The sequence below is a fragment of the Passer domesticus genome, chromosome 7 (assembly GCF_036417665.1).
Source record: "Passer domesticus isolate bPasDom1 chromosome 7, bPasDom1.hap1, whole genome shotgun sequence".
Taxonomy (NCBI): Eukaryota; Metazoa; Chordata; class Aves; order Passeriformes; family Passeridae; genus Passer; species Passer domesticus.
In genome coordinates this window covers 41948153-41973443 of record NC_087480.1, presented here as the reverse complement: position 1 = coordinate 41973443, position 25291 = coordinate 41948153, and the positions used below count along the sequence as shown (strand labels likewise).

At 37.8% G+C, this 25291-nt stretch overlaps 1 protein-coding gene across 4 annotated transcripts in view; it reads right to left on the bottom strand.

Moving 5' to 3' along the window:
- The window catches only part of VAV3 (vav guanine nucleotide exchange factor 3), a 146002-nt gene that overhangs the window by 104287 nt on the left and 16424 nt on the right, over positions 1–25291 (bottom strand). For all 4 annotated transcript variants that reach the window (XM_064428028.1, XM_064428030.1, XM_064428029.1 and 1 more), the window contains one exon: positions 13444–13560. In XM_064428028.1, the coding sequence (XP_064284098.1) occupies positions 13444–13560 (117 nt within the window). The remainder of the gene's footprint in view (positions 1–13443; positions 13561–25291) is intronic.

The following is a 25291-nucleotide window of genomic DNA, read 5'->3' as shown; positions in this document are numbered from 1 at the left end:
CTGGCATAGATATTATGGTCTCAATGAAAGCCACTATTTGTGCTATAGCGTTACATTTTTATGTGTCAAATGTCGCAAGGGGGGATTTCAACTTGAAAGTTGCAATTCATATCAAGCAGTAATCTGAGTTATACATCTACCTTCTTTTTTACATCAAACTTCAAATCTAAAACCAAGATCAAAATATATACAAGCTGATGAACATTAAATTGAGTCAGCCTCAATGTTGAATGTTTAAAAGCTATTCAGCATTACAGCTTGTAATTTTATCCCACACTACCTGTAATGTTTCTTAAAACTCTGTTCCTCAACATATCTTCAGTTTTACTTGGGAGGCACTAACTTTATTGCTGACAGTTATTTCCAACAGCACAAAAATTCCCTTACTGCATTCATACCAAAAATAGTAGCAATGAAAGTATCAAAACCAGCTGAACTGAGACAGATGCATGAAACATAATCTTCAGACAACAACAAAGAAGATTTGGAGAGATAGAAGTTTCAGGAAATAAGAGCAATGTCAACAAGAGAAAGATGTGAGAAAGTTGAAGGAAGGAGAATGAGGCACTAGAGGGAGAGGAAAAATATAATTCAAAAGACTTAATGTAGTCAGCTTCTGAAGGGGTTTGAGATTACCAAAATATCACCTCAAAAAGTTGAAAACAAGGTAAGGAAACTGAAACAAAACCTGTAAAGCAAATGAAACATAAAATGAGAAAAAGGAAAGTAAGCATTTCCTCCATGGTAATTTGTTAAAGAGATGATCCATGTTTCCACCAAAAGGAACCAAAATATCAACACAGAAACTGCAAGCTGCATTAACACTGTTGGCTGGTTGCTGTAGCTCAGGTATCACATGCAGAGCACACACAACAGAGATTTGGTGAGGTGTCTGAATGAGGACATGACACAGTCTAGATTTAGATTTAGCTGTTGGAAACTTTAAATTACTGCTGTTCAAGGATAATACAGCCAAAAAAACCACTCTCATCCAATACTTTTACATTGTTGCCTATGGAGAAATGCCCTTAAGACCTGCATACAACAAATGACAATTATTGATTTTCTATTAAGATGAAGGTCTAGTTGTTGGTCAAAATTAAAATTGGTATATAAGAAACAGGCCAGGCTACTGCTGGACAAGTTGAAGTTTTCAGTGCATTTTTGATTACTGATGTACTCTGGTTTCTCACTATCTGTGACACTCGGAACATGCACCACACATCTTCAGAACAACTCCTACTACAGCTCATTAAGGTCCAACAGAGCAGGCAAGAAAAACAGCTTCTGATGGGATTCTGTAGTTCAGGGCTCCTCTGTCTATGAGAAGCTGCATAGAAAGAGCGCTTTTTTCCCTTAAGACTTTAGTCTGCCAAGTGAACTAAGATGGATGAGTTTAAAGCTATCATAAGGTCTGAGGCACCCTGTCAGATGGATTCTTTCCTTCCAGCCAAACAGCTTTGAAACCAAGCTACAAGGTCACAACGTGCTTGAGAGTGCTGACTTGGCTTTTAACATTTCACCTTGCACTACAAAACAAATATAGTGAATTCCCCTTCATAGCCAGAGTTCTACTTAAAAACAAGCAAAGAAGCAGTCGTTACTCTGGTACCATACCTACCAAAGCAACCAATTTCACTGCCCGAGCAAACTGTTTTCAGTGTGCATACAAAGAGCAGAAGAGTTCATGTCAGTAAATTTAGATTACAGGCTTCATATTTTTAATTGTATTAGAGGATTGATTTTTTTTTCCCCAAATAATCTCATGAATTACCACAGAAAGTGGCTCCATTTCTCCATGAGCCTATATTATTTTTACTTGACAAAATATACTTTCTCTCAAATGCTTCTGAAAACAACTGCCTCCAAACCAGCATCTGTATTCATTTTCCATTTCTGGGCAACCACTTGGAAAATAATTCAGCTTTTTACATTTTCATTCTCAATAGAATAATGCAATAAAGCATTTTGCATGACTCCCTGAAAAATATATCTAAGGTGAAAAAAGCCTATGCTCAGTAACTTATGCTCACTTTCCTAAAGGACACACAACTCTTCATGTAGTCATAGCCAAAAACATCCTGACAACATTCCCTACATCTACATCAACAGTAGAAGATGAAGACCTGTCTTTCAGACCCTTCTGTGCCTCAGACAGCTCAGACTGCCAGCACTACCCTGAGTCTCTGCTTCTGCAAACACAAACAAGCAGAAAAACATGAACACACATGACAGAGCACACTGCACTTCCCTGCCTTGCCTGGCATTTTTTGGGTCAGCCCAGAGCTGTGTATTGGCACAAGACTCTTGCTGTTTTCTATGTAGCACTTACTCTTGCAAGGTCTTGGTCAGCTTCTGGAGTTCATAATCCAGGCTTCTAAAAAGTGCTAGTGCTCAAATATTTTTTACTGCCTTGTTTTTTTTCTGACACAAGCGTTGTTTTTTGGATTCAAACACCCCATGTAGTTTTTAGTCACATTTCTAAGTACTGATTTGGTAAGAAATAGAAAGCCAAGCCCTCCTCTCAATGTTCTTTATTTCAGTTTTAAGTGAGGAATCAGTTAACTTCATCTTCGAATTTGATAAATGAGCTTTGAGACATTCAGAAAAAGTAAATCTGGTACAGGTCCACATGTCTGATTTCTTGAGACATCCCAGCAGTTGATATATGCATATATTGATCAAAATACATTACAGAACAATACATGAAGTATAGGCAGTGCCAAAACACTTGTCTGTTGCACTACAAACTGACTACTGCTTAATGTCAATTTTCTTCAAGAAAATATGGTTCTAAATAAAATATACAGCTTACTTAAAACCCCCTTTTGACAGTTTCCAAATAAATGAGAGTATCTTACTGCTTGTAAATCCTAAAGTAATTTTACTGAACAGCTGCTGTGAAAATTCTAAGTTCCTTCTCACAACTTCATCTTTAGAGTGGGGGGGGCAGGGGAGGGGAGGTTCTGCTTAGACAAAGGAAATAAAACTTCATCAAAATATCAGTGCTAAGAACTCTTTTCCTGACTTTTGGTGATGCAAGACAGCATCAAAGACTGTTCTCACTGTACAGTGAGAACATACAAAAATATGCTCTGAATCAAATGCCAGAGGAAGCCAATGAAACCAAATTGACTATTTCTTCTTTAGGAAACAGAAATTAAGGAAGAGACTCATATTCAGGTTCTAAAGAATTGCAGGAATTTCAATAGAGCCATAGTTCTCCCTCTGATGAGTAGGGGGTACTTGTCTGCTATGCAGAAAAATCTAAATATGTATTTAAATTAGCACAGGAACAACAGGACGAGTCTTCTAGCAAAACCGAGACAAAACAAAACTCCAGAAACAAACCTGAAATGCATTAATGGAAAAGGCCTAAGAAGCACTGCAGGGATGAGGAGGTAGACCAGACTGCAGGGCAGAGCGGTGAGAAAGGCAAAGAATGCAGGCAGCAAAGGAGACAAGGCAGTGATGAAGAGTAAATAGTAACTAACCACAGAAAATTAGTTTAAACATGAAGTGATGAAAGCCTGAGTAGGAATGATCAGATTACTTTCTTTGGGTGTCAGGCAGGGGTGAGCACAGGGCAGAACCAAGCAGCAAGCATGGAAGAAGGAAAGCAGCAGTTCTGCTGCCCAGAGCCTGTGGTCACAGCACTCTGCTACTTGCTGTGGTTATGGCTTTGTTAACATGAAGTCTGAAAGTGGCACCTTTTTCTAGTATTTAGCAGACTGCTCAAGACACAGGTGGATTAGTCACTTCCACAAGAGAAACAGACATAAGCAATTACCTGAAAGCCCCACAATTTGAATAGAAATATTCTCATGCACTCCCATGATGCTGTATCCAGCATCAGCATGGTTAATCTAATTAATAATACACACAAAGGCAAGATTTAAAATCAGTTTGGTTGTGACTCCTACAGATTCCAAATTCATGCCACCCAGTTGTGGGTGGCAAACCTTCATCAAAAAAAAACCCAAAACTTGAATGTGAATTACTTTGTAAAAGTTCAAAAATCAAAGTGTATGTTATGCTCAAGTTCCTAGCATTCAAGTTCTTTAACTTTTGGCTAGATGTTTGCTAGATATAGGAGAACTACTCTATTCCCTATGGTTTGAAAACAAGATTAATTCATATTCCAAGTTCCTTAATTTATATGGCCATTTCCTTAATTTTATATGGAAATATCCATAGAATAAGAGATAGTATTGAGAATTTTATATCAGATGTCTGGTCTGGAATTCACTTTTTCCATGACAAAACAACATGATAAAATGTTAGTAACATTAATAAAAATATTTATCCTAATTTAAAGCAACTTGGTACTAATTTGGCCAGGAAAAACCTGTTTGTTTTCTAATATAGTGTGATCATGCTTTTAACAAACATGCTTTTGCCGCAAAATATGCAACTGAGAAAAAACATCTTATATCCAGCCTCCAAGTTAGCATATACAAAATGCAGACCTCACCACTTAGAAAATTGCATTATGACATTTCTAATCAGGTGGTTTAAGGACTTTCATTAAATTAAGTTAATTGAACTTCAAGATTCCTAATGAAGCTTGTCTACTAGCACCCAGATTGTTTCCCACAGATCACAGACTGGGTCCAGCCACTGTTTAAGGTACTCAGCTGGTCTCAGCTCTCCTTTTAGTTAGGTGAAAAACTTTAAGGGAGGTCCTCCCCAAATCAAAACACTAAAACTCAGTCTCAAAATAAAACCAGAACTACATGACTCAACAATATCTAGTAGAGCAAATAAGTTCTACAAGAGGCTTCCATATACACAATTGCTTGAATCTCAACAGATGTTTACATGTGTGTGTATATATATATAGTACTTTTCCAACAAGCTGGTAGTGACCAAAAGGAATGATAAAATCATAAGAAATTGCAACAGCCAAGTAAATAATCTTAAAAGTGTGCCCTGCTACGTTGGCTAGCCACTTGTTTCAGATGATAAATTAATAGCTGTTTAAGTGAGAAAAGCATTTGAAAGAAAACTTAAAGGTAAAATAGATATTAAAAAATTAGGTCCTAATCCTTGTTCTGCTGCTTTTGAAGGCATGAATACATCACAGGAGATCATTCCACCGCACGGCAACTACAACCCCTTATTAGGACTTTGATAGTGACAATATTTAGACAAGTTAAGTCAACTGTTTGGAGAGGCCTGCCACCAACTTAGCATTGTGTCCCTTCCTCATGCCATGTTTTATTCTCCAAGGCTTCTGTCACCTCCTAGTTATCTCCCCAAGCCCAGACACAACTCCCAAGGTATATTCAGGTACAGCAGTCAGAGAGCACACAGCTGGGGCTATGCCTCATACTACTCAGGAAGATCATTCTATTTTTGTCTGTCACTGGGGGAGAAAAAAGCTACATCATGCCCTACTGAGTCACTGTGCAGTCAACAGCATCTCTTTAAACTGTGCTGTGAGTTTTGGACAACAGTGAAGGCTGAATGGGAATTAGTGTCAAACTCCCCATCCCACTGGTGACCTACATTCAGTTTTTTGCTCTACTGTTCTTTAAGGGCCCAGGCAGTACTCTCCCTCAAGAAATCTACATATTTTGGTTAAAAAATGGATTACATAGTACACTGAATTATGCAGCTCGTATCAATTAGCCACTGCAAGAAACACACATCATGTGCTTCCACAATGTCACTGATGGAGCTTTGCTCAAATTAGTTCTACTTTAAAAACACCTTAAACCTTCCAGCAACTTCAAGTTGACTTGGGGAATAAATTTTACTTATGTGAACTAGCTCTCAATTGGGTTTTCCAAAGTATCTGTGAAGTGTTCCTTACGTGTTCCCAGAACACAATGGGATCCAGTTGAAGACCTAAATGCAACCTACTCAAACTCATATACAACTCTAATTTGGCAACTTCATGATAAAGTTAAAATTTATGTATGAAAATATGCTCAGAATAGTACATTCCAAAAATCCAAGCAATATCCTTTTGTCAGCCCCTTCAGCATCGTGCTGCATTACACAGTATTACCCAAGGCTCTTCACAGGCTGGTCTGGAGACCCATACTGGCATATCAGTTTCAGACTCTAACTGGGTGAAGCTCAAGGCCTTATTTACTTGTAGGTTAGCAGTAGCTAAAGTGTGCCATTTAATTTCGCTTTTGCTAATAGTTTTATTTGCCAGTACTTTTATTTCCTCTGTAATATTACTTTCTACTTAGCAACTGTCATTATTTACAACTGTTTCTAAACACATTGTCAAGTTTATCAGCTAATAGATCCATCAAAAAATTTTACACTGAATGATTTAGTTGTTGAATTGTTGGTTTGGAAATTAAATCTTCAGTGTTCAATTACCAATGTTTCACCTTCAAAATCGCATTAAGAAAGCCATGAAAATCCAAACAACCTCTTTAATAGAGCTTTTCCAAATAAATCTAATTTCATAGATCAAAGTTTCATAAACAACATCTAAGACCCAAAACCTATGATCCCACATTTCTACTATAATACATTTTGACAAAAAGAAAAAGCCATTTCCCCAAATGTTTCAGTGTTTACAGTGTTTACATGCATTAATTTTCCCAGCAAGATAGTCTTTGTGATCTAATAAAATACAATATAAGCTTTTCAGATTTATAAGCAAATAAATTGCAATACACTCTTCTCACATATTTTTTCCATTACCCATCTATTCAAGTGTCCATGCTGTTCAAAGGCATGTGCAGCTGACATTTATTCATATCACAATTATTGTGACAGAATTAAGAATCAGAGAACATAATTCTTGATTAGCAAACACTTCTCTAGCCTTGTCACCACCTCCAACACAGTTTACAAACCTTTCTCATTAATTCATACCTATTTCCTTTTTATGAAATACTCAAACTGTGTTTCCTGCTGCAAACCATTCACTGAAGCTTTCACTTTCTACTGAAGTTGGACAGAAAAAGCAGTGAATGAATTCACAAGCCATCTAATGACCAGATCACACTTCAGGTTAAACAAACCCTGAGCTTTTCATACTGAAAAAGAAACAAGGAGCAACTACGGGACTTTTCACTCAAGTGCACTCCTGCTTTGCACAGACCTCCCAAGCACACAGAGCTGAATGCAGTTGTCCCCCTGCCTGGAGGAAGAGGGGGATCTCTGCAGACTGAGAAATCCTGGCCTGCCTGGCTTTCCCCCAGCTCAGGAACACCTCCCAAGTGTGGCCCAGGATGTCAGTAGCAGCTTCTCTTGGAGAATGCTCCACACAGCTAACTCTTCAGAGGAAATCACAACACTGCCTAGGTGATGGTTTAAACCACATCCCCTTGCTGCCCATTTGTGCCTCTGAGGTAGAGTTCAAGGGTAGCTCAATCACTCTGGTGAGGTTTAGCACAGACACCCTTCAATCATCTTTGAAACTCATGATATAGAAGAGATGGGGGGAAGAAAGGCAGAGGGGATATTTAGGAGGCATCTTTCAGTACTTCAGATCATTCCAACAAAAAAAAAACCAAGGAGGTGAAAAACCAAATTTATCAATTTTACTTAGTAATTCTCTAACTTCTTCCTGGTAGAATGGAACAATGAAAGTAATAAAATTTATTATTTTATCACTATGCATAATAATATATCAAGCCAACTGAACTACTGTTGTCTTCATTAATGCATACAACGAAAGACATTTGGCAAGAAACAGGGGTATTGATAAATATTTCAAGTTATTCAGTTTTCAACACTATTTTCATTTGTTTGCACTTCTCTGCCTCCTTATCTTCAATTCTGTCAAGATACAGTCAGCTAAGATGCAAAGTGAACTGCAGGAAACAATAAGAAAACCAGGGAAGAGTGCAAAACTGTATCCTAAGTAATTCATAGTGCTGCTTGGGTCAGCTTTTGCTCAGACCCAAGGTCAGGCACAGAGGAACCACAGTGAACATTAGGAAAGAAGAGTTTACCTCTTGGTAAACTCTTCAAAATTGATAAAAATCCATTTTGAAAGATCAGTGAGGTGATAGTCCACCAGTACTCTAGAACAGAAACATGCAAGACCAATTCTGAAATATTCTGGCCTAGATACATATGCTCATGCAGAAGCTATAACTTCTTGCTAATGCTATTAGGTTTATTGAAGTAATATGCCTAGACATTTGCAGACTACCTGGCAATGATCACTGCAACAAAGTGTTAGAATTTAGGACACTAATTTATCTAGCATTGGTAATAGTTTCCCTGGTTACACCATGGCAAACCATTTGTGCAAGTTTTCAAGGACATTTCAAAAAGGTGGTTCATGAGCTATACCATGACTCACCCTGCTTTTTCACCTACCTCAATGCTTTGCCCAAAACCATGATTTATGTTCTTTGGGGCCGGAAGTGATTTTTTTACCATTTAAAGGATGCTTTTAGGGAGGCTACTAAGTGCTTGACTTTTATTTCTTTATTTCTACACAAACAGCAGTAATAACTAACAAAAAGGTCACTACATACCAAGCATTTCAGCAGTTTTGTAGCAGGCTAGTATCTTCTTGTACATTTTGTCCAAAGAATCTCCATGGAGAAGAAAGCTGAAACCTGTCCCTTTATTCAGTTTCTTCTTTCCTCCACACACAGAAGTACATCTTGGAGAAGTTCAAATGTCATTTATCCCAAACCAGTCCATCTCACTGAAATGCTACTCCTGAAACCAAGCTAGCTACTTGAGCAAACCACTAAGACTTTTTTTTTCTAGTTTCTTTTACAACTAAAAGAGCCCAGACAATGAAGATACAGAGCTATGCATTTAATGATTGAACTGATAAAAACAAGCCTCTTTCTTCATTTTAATATCTTTACAGAAATATACTGTAATGTTTTGGCATGTTCTGCAGTTTTAATACAACTCTATGAGCTAAAAGTGATCATATTTTGCTTTATTATCCCACTGATTAAACTCAGCAAACAAAACATGAAACAACTGCAGATAATCACAACTGTTTCAGTTTTATTGAAGATTTTTTTACACTTTTCCTGGAAGGACATATCATTTTTATAATAACAGTTGCTTTTTGTTGTGTTGTTTTTGGTGTATCTCATGCACATCTGTCCAATCTTCCTGGAATCCATTAAACCTGAGGGAATACTAACACACCAGGATTCTCAACTTCAGAATGACTTTCCCCTGCATCATTGCCCAGATTTCCTTTGCAGTAAGGGAGTGACTACAACAATCACCAACTATGTGACTCGACTATGTGCAACTCAATATTTTCACAGCAGTTGTCTGCTTTTACATAAAGCAGCCTTTTAACTGTCACCAGAGTGAGCTACACTAGGCATTGTTATATGCTTTTAAACAATTAGGTACTTATTTCATTGGTGGCACTTGATATTTGATCTCCTTGTTTGTCTTTTGAAAATCACAATTGAATATTGTACATGATTTCTGGACCTCTAATGCAGGATCCCTACAAGGGCAATTGCTATGTTCATTAGATCAGTTACATCATGAAAACACTTCATGCTCAGCTACACATTCTTTAGGCAATTTTAAAGCACAGCACACAAAAGGTGTTGTTCTGACACTTGCTGGACACATTCCCCCCACAGGACCCCAAACACAGCTCTGTGAATCCAGGGAGCATCTGTTGACATCAACAGACCTAATCCTCAGATTCCCATTTCTGCAACACATTAGTTACAGACTTCCTTCAGAGAATAGGGATAGCAACAATTTGTTGTGGCGCACCAAGCAACAAAGGCTGCTGCTGGAGCAGCGTGCAGGGCTCCGAGCTGAAAGAACAAGTACCAACAGTATTTGCTTATTCTGGCACACAGGTAGAAAGGAAGAACCTGACAACCCTGAGGTAGTGAAAAATGACTCTCCAGCATGGAATTCAGAATGAAAACACTGTCTGGCACCTCCAGTGTGTGGGAGAGCATTTCATGCTCTGTCAGGAACTTAATGCAGTAACACTGAAATTTACTGATAGAAAGGTGAATGAGTGGGAATGGGTGAATACCATAGAACTGCAAGAAAATCAAGCTATATATAGTTTTTAAAAGCATGATTTAAAGAACCTTCCTACTCCTGTGTAATGTAGCCCCTCTTTTTTAACCAAATAAGAAAAATAAGAAACTGTGCTGTTATATTTGAAACAGAAAAAAACTCACCTTATAACAGCTAATATCAATATTCATACAGAACGTACATATTAAAAACACATGAGGTTACCTGCTCCCATTTGTTAGCCTATTCTTTAGCTATTTACATGTTGCTACTTCAGCTTCACCTCTGATTCCCATCCACTCCACATACGCCCTTCTTTTTCTCTAATCAGTGAGAGATCAAAGTCTCTGAAAAGTGGAGCACAAAGTTCAAGCTGAATTTCCATACACTATGTCAAAGCATCTGGAAACAGCTCATTTACCTCTAACTACTAAGTGCAAATTTCACCATTACAACATTTTGTAACCACTATTTCAAAAGGCTGTTATAAGTCTTGTGACTATATTGGCAGGATACAGCTGCTACTTCTACAATGTTCTGGGTTTGTCTGCCATTTTCTTTAAAGAGTTGAAAAATATCAGAACACTTTTTAAAAATACAGCTGCCCTCGCCAGGTCTCTCACCTTATTTTTGCCCTTCAACCTTACTTCCTTGAAGGCATATTGTTCATTTACAGCTGACACATTCATATTGTTTCCTCCCTAGCATGTTTAAATAGTCACTGAATTCTGTCATACTAAACAAAAATCCCATCTTAAGATAAAAAATTCAAGAGTAATTTCCTTATAAACCAAACTGAAACATTTAAAAGTCCCAGATAAGGGCTACAGAGCCACTTCAGCAACAGTTTATTTATATCTACCAGTACTAAGACATGTGAAGACATTCCAGTACATTCAAATGCATAAAAGGTAATGCACACACTCATCACATCACCTACTTGAACAAGAGTTTAGAAAACAGTGGTTTAAAATCATACTCCCCTCTTTGTTTACACCTGTAATAATTTCAAGATCATTCATATTTTGCACACATTTAGAGAGAGCAGTTCAAAGAACTTTTTCAGAAATGGTAGGATGACTTGGTTGCAGTAGCAGGAAAAATCTGCAGCACTATTTTTTTTGCTTTTTGCATACATACAACTTCTGTTCAAGGAAGCTGGAGATGTACAGCTGTATTGCAGTTATTCTCAGGAGAATATAATGAAGGGGAAAGTTCAAAGCAAAGTGAAAAGTAAAGAACAATTTGAAAAAAATAGATTCCTATTCTCACCACTGTTACCAACAATCAGAATTTCCGAAGTAGTAAGTACATTACTGGATATGGAATTGAAATCTCATGCCACTTAAAGACATTTTCTGCTTACTGTACAAACAATACACTTAAAGGTACACAAATAACTCAGCATACCTTTCCTTTACTTGCAATTTTATTAATTTAATACAGTTGTCATTTTTCCTTCCACTACCATAGATGGCCTGAAGCTCACAGCCCCTTTCAGAAGGTCACTATGTCCTCATTTGCCCAGGCTATAAAAGAGCTCAGCCCTTCTGGACACTGCCTATGCACCCAAAGGAACAGCTGAGCAGCAGAGCCATCAGGCCCCTAAAAGCTGCCCAGCACAACCACAGCAAGGGCTGCACGGCCCTGTTCAGCTCAGCATCTCTGCCTCTGCTCAAGCAGCTGCTCCCACGCACAGAGCTCATCTCATGAGAGAATCCCACACAGCAGCACCTCTCAAATTTGTCACTGCAGTTTCACCTGATAGCTTTCCAAGAAAGGTGACCTAGACTAGAAAAGTCATTGCTTGGATGCACTAAAACTGGAAGACAAGTTCCAGGGATAATTAGTCTATTTGTGCTATATGGCGGCCGCAAACAGTAAAAAAATCCATATCTCTACATTCAAGTTGAATTTGGGAAGAGCAATTAAATACTAAGTAACATGGATGAAATACAGGGATTTAACCAGTTATTCTACTTACATAAAATCATATTACAAAATAAATTCCGTTAAAATTACATATCAAGGGTACCAGAAACATTTTTGGGTTAAATTCACAATTAACTCAAACATTTTTTGCTGGGTATTCAGTGATGCTGCAAGAATAATTTGCCCTGTAAAATCTTTTTTTAAAACTAGACTGTATTAAAAACATTATACCTTTACATGGCACAAAATGAGAAACTTTCAGCAAGCAATTATAACACGCAATATGACAAAAATTCCTTAGGCACAGGCATCAAAGATGTGGATCAAGCATTAGATATCTGACTCAAATACCTTAAATAGGACATTGCCAGCACAAAAAAAAAAATCCAACTACTTTAAATTCCTTCGCTACTTGCACAACCAAAACAAAAACAAATCTCATTTTTCATGAGCCAAATTTGTGCAAAAGGACCATACTTTAACAAAAAGCTTTGTCTTAAATATGATTTATGAGGACAAGATGTTCAGCAAAACTGAAGAACAGGTGAAATTACCATATTATCTAATTTAATGCTCAAAGGACTGAGAACCAGACAAAAGATTGAGAAAAATAATTAGATATTTTGGTTAATAATGATCACTGAGACATTTCAAACAATCATATTGCAGCCCTGATTCATTCTTGCACTCTTACATCATCTTTACCTCTATGTATACTTATAAAAAGACCAGTGCATAAAAATCAGATAGTAAAATTCTGATCTCTTAAAAAAAGCAATAATGCTTCAGATAACACTAAATTTGAATAAATAACTATTTTTAGTGCTACTTCAGGTAATTTTTAGACATTTTCCTGTGAAATTAAGGTAATGATACTATGACTCAAAAGCAGAAACTGAAGTTGAACTAAACATGTTGGCAATGACAGATCAAACAGATATGTGGGAGGCTGAACAACAGACTGGAAAGAATGTAGAATAAGCAGTCAGACTTACAGAATATACTGTAAATATACTGTGTAAATTAGAATAGTCACATTTACCTATCATAGCTGTGTCTGAGCTTTACAGCCAGTTAGGAAAAAAACAACTGTCAAAAAATAATTGTACAAGGGCAAATTATCAGAGTGAATTTCAAGCATCTGAGACTACAGAAGCATGTTCAGTGCCACACGGGCTCACAATGTAGAGGCCTGGGGTTTCTGAATCCACACAGCTTATGCCCAAGCGATTTCACCAGAGAGCTCTCGCCCACAGCTTGTCTTCCTCCATTTCATTTCCCTTTAACTCAGCATCTTTCAAACCATTTATCTTGGCTTTTCATATGCTCAGAATTTTCCTGCCAAGTATTTTTCTCTGCCCCTTTATTAGCCCCTCCAATACAAACCTACTTTTTCTGCTTTCTTAATTCTTCCCCACTATTTTTCCATCCATTTCCAAATGCCCATCCATTAGACACAACTTCTATGTCACAGCTACCAGAAAAGTCTCCTGTGTGCAAGCAGCAGAACACAGGTGTTACTTGGGATACAATCAAGAGCATCCTTACCTTTCCAAAATCTCTCACGTCAAACAAATCGAATGCTTCAAAAAGTTCACTCTTCTTCATTCCAAAGATTTCACAACATGCCGAAAGAAAAGTCCTTATATTTTTCAAGCAGAGAAACTAGGGGAAAGAAAACAGACATGCTAAGTGTCAAGTGGGTAAATTAGCAATATACATGCTCACTTTGGTCACAAACACACCATATAATTAACCAATACAATTAGTTCTGTCAGCACTTCCACTATGCTGTGATCCTCCACTGGTTCTAATTCATCCAAAAACTGAATTCTCTTCAGACTCAAAATAATCAACCAAATTCTGAGTAGACACTCTGTAAACAATAATTATTTTCTCTCTTTTTACATTAAAAAATGTGACAATGTGCTACTAGATACATAATAGTCTAAAGACAGACTTACTTTTCAGCTCCCTACAGACAGCACAGCACAAAACAGTTAAGTTACCTTAAAAAAAGTATATTAATATGTTACAGTTATTCATGTATAAATCAATAATTTCATCTGTTAATTCTAGTTTGAATGTTTAAGGAATGCATGTGCACTGTTTCCACGCACTAAAGACTTTATGAATACATATTCTCCATCTGGCATACAGGAGCAGATGAAGCTTGCAGTGAAGTCATTTAAATTTACCTAGCAGAGATTTAAGATCCTCAGGCCACCTTGAATTCTGCACTGAATCAAAGGCTATTTCCCTTTAAGTTATCCACATGCATCAATGATCATCTGAGTCTGAAAAAGAATAAAGCCTTTGCCACAATGATCTCCTTAAAAGGCTTTTAATGCATTTTCCTGTGGATTATTTTGTTTGCCAGACATTACCAGGCCAAAAGACAGTAACTGTCAAAAGCATCAGTAACTTCAGAGGGACAGCTAAAAAGGGCAATATGCACTCTTGACAACAATTAGCTCCATGAGGTACTAGCACCTTGTGAGGACATCAGCTTCATAAGGATGCTGTTGTACCCTTATGAGCCACAGTTGAAAAGCAAATACAATATTTATAAGCAGCAGCATTTCAAAGGACTCTGCACCATGCTTTGAATATGCATTTTAAAAGTACTGACACAGCAACTCAATATTACAACAGAGTTCTGCATGTTTTAGTGGATTCATGAGGATCACTTATATTGGGATTGATTATAGAATTGCTCCATGTTACAACTTCCTGTTTTGATCAAAGCAGTATTTTTGATATTGAATGTCACAGCTGTACCAATTCAACAGGCAGCCCTACTTCACATCTCACAGAACTACCCAGTGAGACACAGGAACAGCAGAGCACCTGATAGACCAGATTTACAGCAAGGGCACACATATGAAAGCACTGATCAACAAGAGATGCTACAAGAGCAGACAGCTCCAGTCAATGCCTGTGGACATCAGGGCAGCCAACAAACTCCTCACAAAGCATCACGGAAACCATCCCCATGCCACCCAAAGCTGCCAGGAAAGCACCTGTGACTGACCAGGGCCCCATCAACATTAAGGATTCCCTGCTATGCTAGGTGGACCTGCAGCCTCCACCTTTCTCCCCTTCCTGAAGAGCTCTCCAGCATGCACCTCCCAGCTGACACGGGGCAGTCATCCTGGGCTATGCACTGAGCTGCTCAAGGACAATGCTGCATTTATGCCAGACTGCTTTTATGCCAAGTGGAATTTTAAGAATTAGTCTAGCTTGCTTAGTCAATGTAGCAAGCTTATCTGGTTTTGCAATGATTATAATTTTGAAGTCAAAATTGCAAGGTTAGAAGGCCAACAGATGTTCAACATATGTGCATCCTGCTCCATCACATTGGCAGAAAGAATCAGAAAATAAGTTGGTCTTTAAAATGAGCTTTAAAAACAAGATGGCACATACAACATTATTATTGTTTTCTGCTGTATCTTCTCCTGGATTTTTTATTATGTTTTGTAAAAGCTACCAATAACCACTAGGTTTGTCCAATGCACAATACTGATTCAACTTGAATACCCATCTATTCTTACATCAAAATTCTCAAAACCACTGACAGATATGATCCCCACTGGAAAATTCAGCTGCCTTTTTGAAACCTAAGTTTTGAGCTTGTATTAGTTAGTGCTGAAGTCTCCCAGTGCAAAGAAAGCTTACAGCTGCATTAAATTGTTTACCTCTAAAGGGAACAAGAAGTTAACGGAGAGACAGGAGCTGTCATGAGCCTAAAATCTGACCTAGATTCACTAAAGAGCATTTTAGTGAGTTGCATTTAGCTTCTTAATATAGCTAAAAGAACTATTTAAGGGATCAGCAGTTTTTCACAAACAAGATGTCCTCTTCCTTCAGCAAAACCCTCCAACTATTCTTAACAGACGTCTCCTACAATAAAAGATAAAGATAGCAGTACTTTTCCAACAAGATTTATTAGTTATTTCAAATTTCTTTAAATTTAGAGGCAATTTTCTGACATCAGCCTTTTGTTTAAATTATTGTTACTATGAATTATATCTGAGCAGATTGAAAGCATATTAAAAGCAATTACAAGCTCATGTTTTCAAGGTAATATTAAAGCACCTACACTTTAAGTAGTAAATCAAATTCTTTGGAATATTCTAACAGTAAGACCAAGGAAGAATCTAATTGCCTGTCTTCCTCTGCCCCTCTTTTTTTTTTTAAATACTAATTCATTAGCATGTATCATGATGTTAAGCAGGTTTAACCTAATTATGATCTAATATTCAATAGCCATATAACACATAACACATCTTGTAGGCTCTAGAAACCAGATAAGCATCTGTCAAATCTGCCTGTGCTTGAGATCATCACTGAGTGTGTGCCAGGCAGTGCCTTCAGCAGGAGAAGTATCCTGACATCACAATCTAACACCCTGCAACTTCAAAGACTGCTTAGTGAGTTGGAGTTGGCCCTATAACCATTCCAGATCCATCAGTTTTCTCCTGTAAAATGAAAATGAAATTCTTATTACTTACTATTAAGCTAACCACAGCAGCTACAAGGATAAAGCTGCAAAACTACTAGAACCAAAAGCATGTTCATATTTAAATGAATTCATTTTGCAGTACAATATATGGAAAAAAAGCCTTTAAAAACCCCTTGTTATATGCTACTAATGTTTCAGAAAAGTTTTGATTATATTACCCAGAAAACTTTTAGAATTATCTCCAAAACTTTATACTGCAATCTCCTAAAGAAACAGTTTGCCTCATTGAAAACAAAGGTTTTTATCACTGTGGTTATTGTATGAAGATGTAAAGATTAGTAAGAGAAGCCTCCAAATTAAAAAAGAGCATACTGCTAAAATCTAGGAAGTTCTATAAAAGACAACCTTCCTTGCTGGCAGTAAGAAAAAGGCACCATCACTCTGCAGTCTCTCATTAGTAAGTACAGTCCTCAGGATATTTGGAAACCTACTGCATTATTGTGTTTCTTTTTCAAAAGAAAACATTACAGTTAACACACCGCAAGAGAGATCATTAGAGCAGCTGGGTGCCCAGTTTTCAGAGATGCAAGGAGAGCATCTCAAGAGTCTCCTCCACAGCAAACATTGTCTTCCAGTACAAGAAATGGTTTCTCTTCATTAAAAAAAATAAATAACTCAAAAGCATTCCCTTGGAATAGTTAATGATGCATTTTTTCATCCCTTTTTAAACTACATAGCTATATTAGGAGACAGCAGTCCAGAATTCTCAGTACAGAGATCACTAAAATATGACAGTAGGGTAGTATAAGCCATGAGCACAAAAAAGTCAACACTAGTGAGAAATAGAACTTCTCTCTTGCTGATCCACAGACACGCCATGAGAGGAGACTATATCCAGCACCAGAGACAGATGGACAGAAATCACAACCCATCCCCATTCTGTGACAGGGGCTCAGGAGCCTGAAAACACTTTTCAGTATTAACAGCTATAGATTGTGAAGTCATTTCTCAAGTATCTAATGTTTCTCTACTACAAACCCATAATGTGGCCATTGTCAGGGCTGCTGAAATGGTGTAACTCCTGTACTAAACCACTGTGGTTTTATGGAATAGGTTTTAGCGGCCTCCGGTCTGTTCTGCATGGAATGTAATTTTGCAGGAGGCACTAACACAGTATTTATTAAAATGACAAGCAAGTTTGAAAAAAAAAGTAGGTCTACCACCTTAAAAAAGCACGTATGGTTTATATAAGTGGGATTGTATTTGTTTGAACATTAAACACAAGACAGTGGTCAAATCAAATTATACCAGGTCCCACAAAAATAGTATGCTGTTTTCTCTCACAATATTTGCCACTTCACACAAAAACGTTTATTTGAGGCTTTTTCCACACATGGTTATGTGCACTGACAAATGCATAGAAATATTTTACAAAGGGTACTGAATAGAAATGTCTAATTAGGTACTAAAAGCCCAGGCAGAGCTGAAGCTGCCCACAGGGAACAAGGATTTCTCAAACCAGACCTTTAATGAAGTGAAAGATGAAATGCAAAAGAAAAAAGGGTGGGGGGAAATCATATAACCTCTATTCCCATAATCTAAGAGGTATTTCTGAAAAAATATATTTTGGCACTGGAGTACTTCAATGGAATAAAGGTCTGTTTGATACAGACCATAATATTCAGTATCTAGATGTATCCTTTGTACTAAAAGCACTTCTACAGGCGTTCAGAAACCAACACAAAGAGCTCTGAAGATCAAATTGTGCCACAAGACATTTAATGAAATTCCAACAGAGCACCACCAGTCAGGCGAGTGAAAACTGAAAGGCCAAGAAATGACAAGTATTCAGGAAAGACAGAGTTCTAATTCACTTTTTTTATTATTTTAATTACCAATAGTGGGAAGGGGGAAAAAAGCTGTTTGTATTTGTTTCAACTTCCACCTCCTTTTTATGATGATGATTGAGTCACAAGCACAGATATTTAGTCAGCCTGGGAAGCTGGCAGCTCCCTTGTGTCTGGATCAGACATCCACACTGCATTTAGAAAAACTAGGAGCATACTGAAGCCTCAGTTATCTAAGGCAGTCTAAACTGATGCTAGGCTATAAGGGGTATTAAAGCCAGACTGGATCACTGTCACTCACTGTCAGGAAAGGTGTTTTTTCCCCCCCCACTGTGATTCACTTTTTCTGACATGGAATACCCATCCCTTCATCACTGCATTTCACTGGCTTTTCTGCATGTTGTGTTCCTATCCCCACACACATTCAGGAGGCTCCCAATAACTGCATAAGGACTGAGACCAGTTGCTCCTAGCCACCATCATGTAGAAGCTATGATAAAAGAGTAAAAACATAGAAAAGGGACTCTACTTAGCCCACTGCTCACTAAATCCACTTTATCTCCTGTGGAAGAAACAAGGCATGTCAACCACACAAAGTCCTGAAATCTTCCCCTCCTATTCCTCCTCCAAAATGCACAGCTGCAGCTATTTGTCTTTGCCTTGTCTTTAAAAAGCCTTACATGAAAAACTAAGAAGTAATGGCATTTTACATTACAGCAAGCATGTTATAGCAAAAATAGGTGAGGAAAGGCCAAACATTCAAAACACTTATATAAAAGAAGCAACAACAGGAGCAAATTTGGCTTCAATTCACACATCTCAGAAGGTACAATTGCTTTGCTTTTTTAATTGTGAAATACTGACATTACCTGCAAGGAAGCATATTCAGGTTTAGTGAATATGTGATATTTTTCTACTGGTTATTTGTGTTCTTAGAAAAGTGGAATTATACAAGAATAGAAGTCAGAAGAACCAAAGCGCAAAACCATTGCCATAACACTTAAATGCACTTTCTACACCTTCAGTCCTTACAAAACATGAGCTCCTGACCTTTCCTATCTGTTCCTGGAATGATGATGAGAACAGATTAGCTGGGAATGTCTCTTATTTTTTCCATTCTGTTCCTGAGAACACATGCAAAAAGGAAAATACTGCACTTATACCTGTTAAGGAAGAGGAGAAATGTGAACATTTCCATAATGGATTTAACTGGAATAATTGCTTTTGTACATTCTGTCACCAAGATTGATAAGTGAAGTTGTTTTAGTGAAAGAAAGCACTGAAACACAACTTGTCTCCTCAGAATTTCCTTCAAGAAGTTGATTCATGCCCTGAGGGTTGCAGATTCTTGTCTTCTCACTTGTTTCGGTATTTGTTGCAACAACTGTGCTGATAGGAACAGCATAAACTTCATTAAAATGCTGTTCAAATGCTGCTGAGTCTGAATTTGCGAGAGATCCCAGAACTGGCTACTGTGAGCAAACAGCACCATCACCTCTGGTCACCAAGCCAAGATCCTGTGACCATAGCAAAGGTGCACAGCAGCAAGACCAAAACTGTACCTTGAACCTACACACATAAAAGAGCAGTGGTAACTAGAGATAAAGATCCAAGGGTTTCATCAGCACCTGCACAGTGTGTGTGCACAGGAAACTTCCAGCTTCCTTACAATTCTTTCAGCCACATCCAATAAAGGGAGAAAATCAAGTACTTAGAGATGCAGCTGCTCATATAGCAAGAGCTCCTTTCCGTAAGCCAGGCTGGACAGTTCCCCAACACATGCCATATTTGACAGAACAATCCCAAAAGGAGGGTTACCAAAATAGCAATATGTTATACTTCTAATTGATGTCACAATTATTTTCTTTTTACTACCTGTAAGTTAATTAACACCAGATTACTAGATAAGGTTATCATCAGACAAAGCCCCACTGTGGTACTGACAATTGTACAGTCAGGGTTAACAATTCAACACAGAACTCATTCCTGGCTCTTCAAAGATTTCAGCAGCCAAAGTACATTAGATTAGTTCTGCTCTGCCAAAAGGAGTAATTATCACTATATGCAGTAAAAAATAGCTGTAATGATTTGTAAGTGAATGAAGTATGGACCCACTGATGAAGTCTTAATTCAACATCTATTAATGTCTTTTCATAAGCCAGCAAGAGAGAAAAGAGCAATGTTAGACTCAGAAATGGCGTTTAACATTTTTCTTGTTCATATGTGTGCAGCTTTTCTTGGAAAAATCTTTAAAGCCAGAGTCTTATTAAATGAAGGCAAAAGGGCCATAAGGAATTTAAAGAGCAAGCCAACATGAGAGGATGAGTGCTCCTATTTTCAATAAGCAAATGGAAGCTACCAGGCAAGTAAGCATTATTCTTTTTCTTACTTAGATAAAATCTATTAACTTGCAAATTACATTTAAAATGAAACTAACACACAGGAAGAGCACGTCACTCACATCAAAGGAATTCAGTTTTACATTCTGCACTTGACCTCTTGTTCAGCAAATCTCTTCAATCATTCAGAGGATCAATATTTCTAAAGCTCTAAGCAGAAGCAGACCAAGCAAATGTTAAATACCTCCCCAAACTTTGCTCTCCAAAAGCCACAAAGCAGGTACACTAATAAATATGGAGGAGACACCACACTGAGCTCTTTGTAGAGTTGCTTAAGGTTCTGACAGCATTACATAATTGAAGAATTTTACTAGGAAATGTGCTATGCAAAGACGAGCAGACACCTTAATTCATAGGATTAAGGAGCAGCCAGGGAGACCTGTAGTGTTATTACGTTTCCAGATGTGGGCATTCTTTGAAGGCCTGCACAACACAAGATGCTGTATGAACTATAAAACGTATTAAATTCCTCTGAACCACTGCTAACACTGTATGAATATTAATAGCATGTTCTTTATTTGCTCAGTTAATGCAGTAATTAAATATTCATAGGAAAGCTCTTAAAATTCCTAACTGACTACTATTCAATTGTGTCTACTGCATTTTGGCTTGAGTATGAAGTTTTGTTTATGTATGTTTGCTCTTCTCTGTGCCTCAAAGAAAGAAAATGGAAATTGAAACTTGGAAAAAAGCTGAGGAAGCACAAAGGATGCTCCCCTTCTATTAATACTGATATGGAGTGAATAGAGGGCAGGGAAAAGAAGTTCAAGATTTTTTTATGCATTACTAACTCCTTGGCATCATAGCATTGGTTGAGCAAGTGAGAGTAAAGAAACATTGGAATTCTCTGTGTCTCTGAAGTCAAGTGCTCCCACAAGCCATGAAACTGGCAATACATGGGAATACTTAGATCATTAAGCCAAATTACAGGAATTCCCTAAGAGTAATTGGCAAGAGACAGGATAGGAGAACTCGGGACAGCACCCTGTTGCAAAGGGCAGTTTTTAGAGTAGCCCTTTGCTCCCCACTAGCAAGACTTAACTAAATCTATTCTGCAGTATCTTGTCCAAGAAAAAAACCAAAAAAAAAAAAAAAAAACCACAAAAACAAACCAGCTGGAGTACAGTATTAAGCGCATGAAGCACAGAGACTGGCTAGGGAGTTCCTGTGCTTACTTACCTTTTCAAATAAGTATCCCTATATCTTATATCCCAAAGCTGCATCCCTAAAACATCTTTCAGGAAAGATCTGAGTGTTTTACAAGCAAAGGCAAAGAGAAGGAGGGCAAAGGGAACATGAATAGGAGAAAGACAACAACAAGGAAATTAAAAGAGGACCTCAGGAAAAGGAAGAGGAAATGGGCAGACACACACTAAAACAGAAGTTTAAAGAAGAAAATCAAAATATACTAAAAGAGAGACCCAGGAGGAAAGAGCACTGAAATAATAAAATACTTGATTCATTAATTGTGTGAGACATGAAATAAAAGCCAAACACAAGAAAATAACGTGTTAAAATTTTGGTGTTGAAATGCTCCAGGCAAAACTGTTTATGAAAGTGCCATTTAAAGAAAGACTGTAGTCACTGTGCCATAAGATGTATTTAAAATTGCGACATGGAAAACTGTTTCTGTAAATGGCAAAACTGTTAAGGACACTGATTTTCTACTTGGATGTATTGTCATTGGTCCCAACACAGGCTTTCTAAACACTCAACTTTTCAACTTAGTTGATGAAATATTAGCAGTTGTCAGAAACCTCAAAACCTATACCTGCCTAAAGGAGTTAAACTTATTAGAGAAGTGGGGAACCCTAAAGCCTCCAGCTTAACGAATACATTTAAACAGCAAAATGAATGGAAAGCCTCAAACTAATTAGCTCTCAGCACTTTTACAGTCAGAGAAAACAAATTATATTCACACTGAAACCATGAAAAACCTTAGAGCAACAGTATGAAACACAGATCTTCACATCTGTGCAAGAGAGAACACCCAACACATCTGTTCCATATTGTTAGCTGGGCACACTAAAGAGCTGCTTCCATTATATCTTGGTATCTTTTATTCATGACTGTGCTTGATTTTTACCAAGACTCTAATGTTAGCACAATAACATGAGAAGACCTCTTACTTTCCCTATACATGTGCAAGGTAATTCATTTTGGGGTGAGCCTAAAGGAGCCCTATGAAGGTGTGACACAAAGCTGCCTGGTGTGACATATAGGCTAAAGGTAGAGAATTCACTGGGGGATCCACACCTGACTTCAGCTCCATTACAGAACCACAATCCCTTTTACTTATTTCTACCCCACACCTAAAAGTAAGCACCACTGAATTCACCTTCTCAGCTGGATCTTCTTGGTGAATAACTTGTGGCTGTAGTGCCCTGAACACAGGCCCTACAAGCCAGACCCAGACCTCGACTATGTAATTCCTTTACAAACACCTACAGTGCAGGTTCAAGAGCATGTTCCAGTTAGAATGTACTAACTTGTTCTTTTCTAAGCACGTAGAGTCTCAAAAGCTGTCAGTGCTGAATCCTGCATGGAAATTCTACACAACTGGGGAGGGGAGGGGGGTGCTGACGACCTACACAGGGTTGTCAGTTCCTATTAAAGGTGAACCTAGCCCAAATAATTCCTGTGCTTTTCCATTTCTTACCAGCAGATACAGATCATGTACTTGGTCTTTGATTTCCACAAGGAAGGAACAATAGTCTTATTAACAGTCATTAATGTTAACATGCGTGATTCATTAAATACTTTAAATGTTTTCTTGAATTACATGTGTGTTCTTTTCCAAACTCTTAAGGTTATGGAATAAATTCCTAAAAGACCTTAAGGATGCAAGTACAGCTCTCTACAAATTGCCCAATATGAACCTGACTGTCCTCTAGTTACCTATTTTAAAAATTCACTGTTTTATTTTTGCTGGTGTGTCACTTCAGGTTTGCAGTTTATTAGACCATTCTCTCCGTGGCAAGGACAGGGGTTTCCAATATATTCAGAGAATACTTCAAGGATTGCAAGTCAAGTAAGTAGAACAGATAAGTCCAAAAGCCCAAACCACAAAACAGTGGGAATAGTCATGAATGAAAAGCAAACTCCATAAGTAAATTTGCAGGATTGGAGGCATAAACTCAGTGACTGTATAGTGTCCTGACTACATTTTCACACCTTGTGATGTTCCCTGGAGCTTCAACATATTGACCTGCCACCAAATGCCATCCTTCCTGCACTGAGTGCCATACAGTGGCATCTCAAAAGTGCTACCTAACATTTCCACTGGACACCCCCTCTGTTTCCACACTGGAAAGGATAGCAAATAATTTTCTCTTTTCTCAGGCCTCTCTTAGTCTCCCTCCCTATGTTGCCTCTTGCCAAAAGCTGACAAATTCCTCATTTTCTATTGCTTGTATAATACAATTGAAAACCTCTACTGCCCTTGTCTGAACTTTTTTCATTTTATTACATCCTTCTTAAAACAGAAGACCACAACTACAGATTACTGGGGTACTGTGCCTTATGCAGCAGAGTGCAATGGCGTAATGAGCCGTAATACAAACCAGCATAATGAATGTTTGGGGCACAAAACAAGCTTCAGCACATGCATTTTGCAAAATTCCCTGGGTGTTACATCCTCCACTGCTCCCTATGGGAACAGACTACTGTTCTGAAGAATCTGGTCTGGATGTCAGTGGTGAAGAAGATGAAACTGTGGTTTGATCCACAGTTGCAATTCCTGTGATAAATAGGACACAAAACCATTGAGAGCTCTCAACTCCCAAAAATTCTGAGGGAAAAGGCAATTCTACATCCTTTTACCCACAACTGTTTTCCACCATGACACTCTGAAATCCAGCCAGTGTTAGGCAAACTGCACTTCATTTTTTCAGTGACGTGTAACCCTCCTAATTAGGGGATTCAAGTGAAGTATCTGTATAACACAAGAATTGGTAAGTTTAGAACCTTCATTTACACCACCATCTTAAAATCAGATGAATCTTGGTGAAACTGCAGTAGGCTTCCTTCCTTAAGAAGGCTGACAAACAGTGAAAGAAATGTTCAGTGGACATAAAACATTCCACTTGTACACCATCATAGGCACTTACTGTCTAAAAGCCTGCATTCACTCACTCCAAGCTGTCTGCCAAAATGAAACACATCATTGAAGGCAACACAAATTTGTGTGGGAGATGTGTCAAAATTGCATAAATACCTACTTCCACTAGTATGAATTAACAGCTGTGATCATCTCAGCAGAGGCAAGTAAGTGGAGTCTCATAGAAATTCATCTGTCACCTCTATATGTGTCCCATTTCATGTGACAGCTAAATCATACTGATACATTGTCTCTCTCACAATAACAGTTGAGGTACACCAAGAAATGGTCCAAAACTTCATTTCAAAGGATGTCAATCTGGAATCTCACAGAGTAGGAAAAAAAATAAATGAGCACGGTCTCATGAGATTTATGAAAATATGAAAAGATGATGAAAATATGAAAAGAAGAAAAAAATTAAAATCCTAGAGCACGAGTGAGTATTTGTAATAGCCTAAAATAATCACATTGTCAATAAACCAAATACTTTGAAACCTGAGCAGCAGAGTATAATTTAGCATCATCTGGACTCTTAGTCTGCTGAGCAATTTGATGTGATACAATCAGGGTTTTAAATGGAGTATCT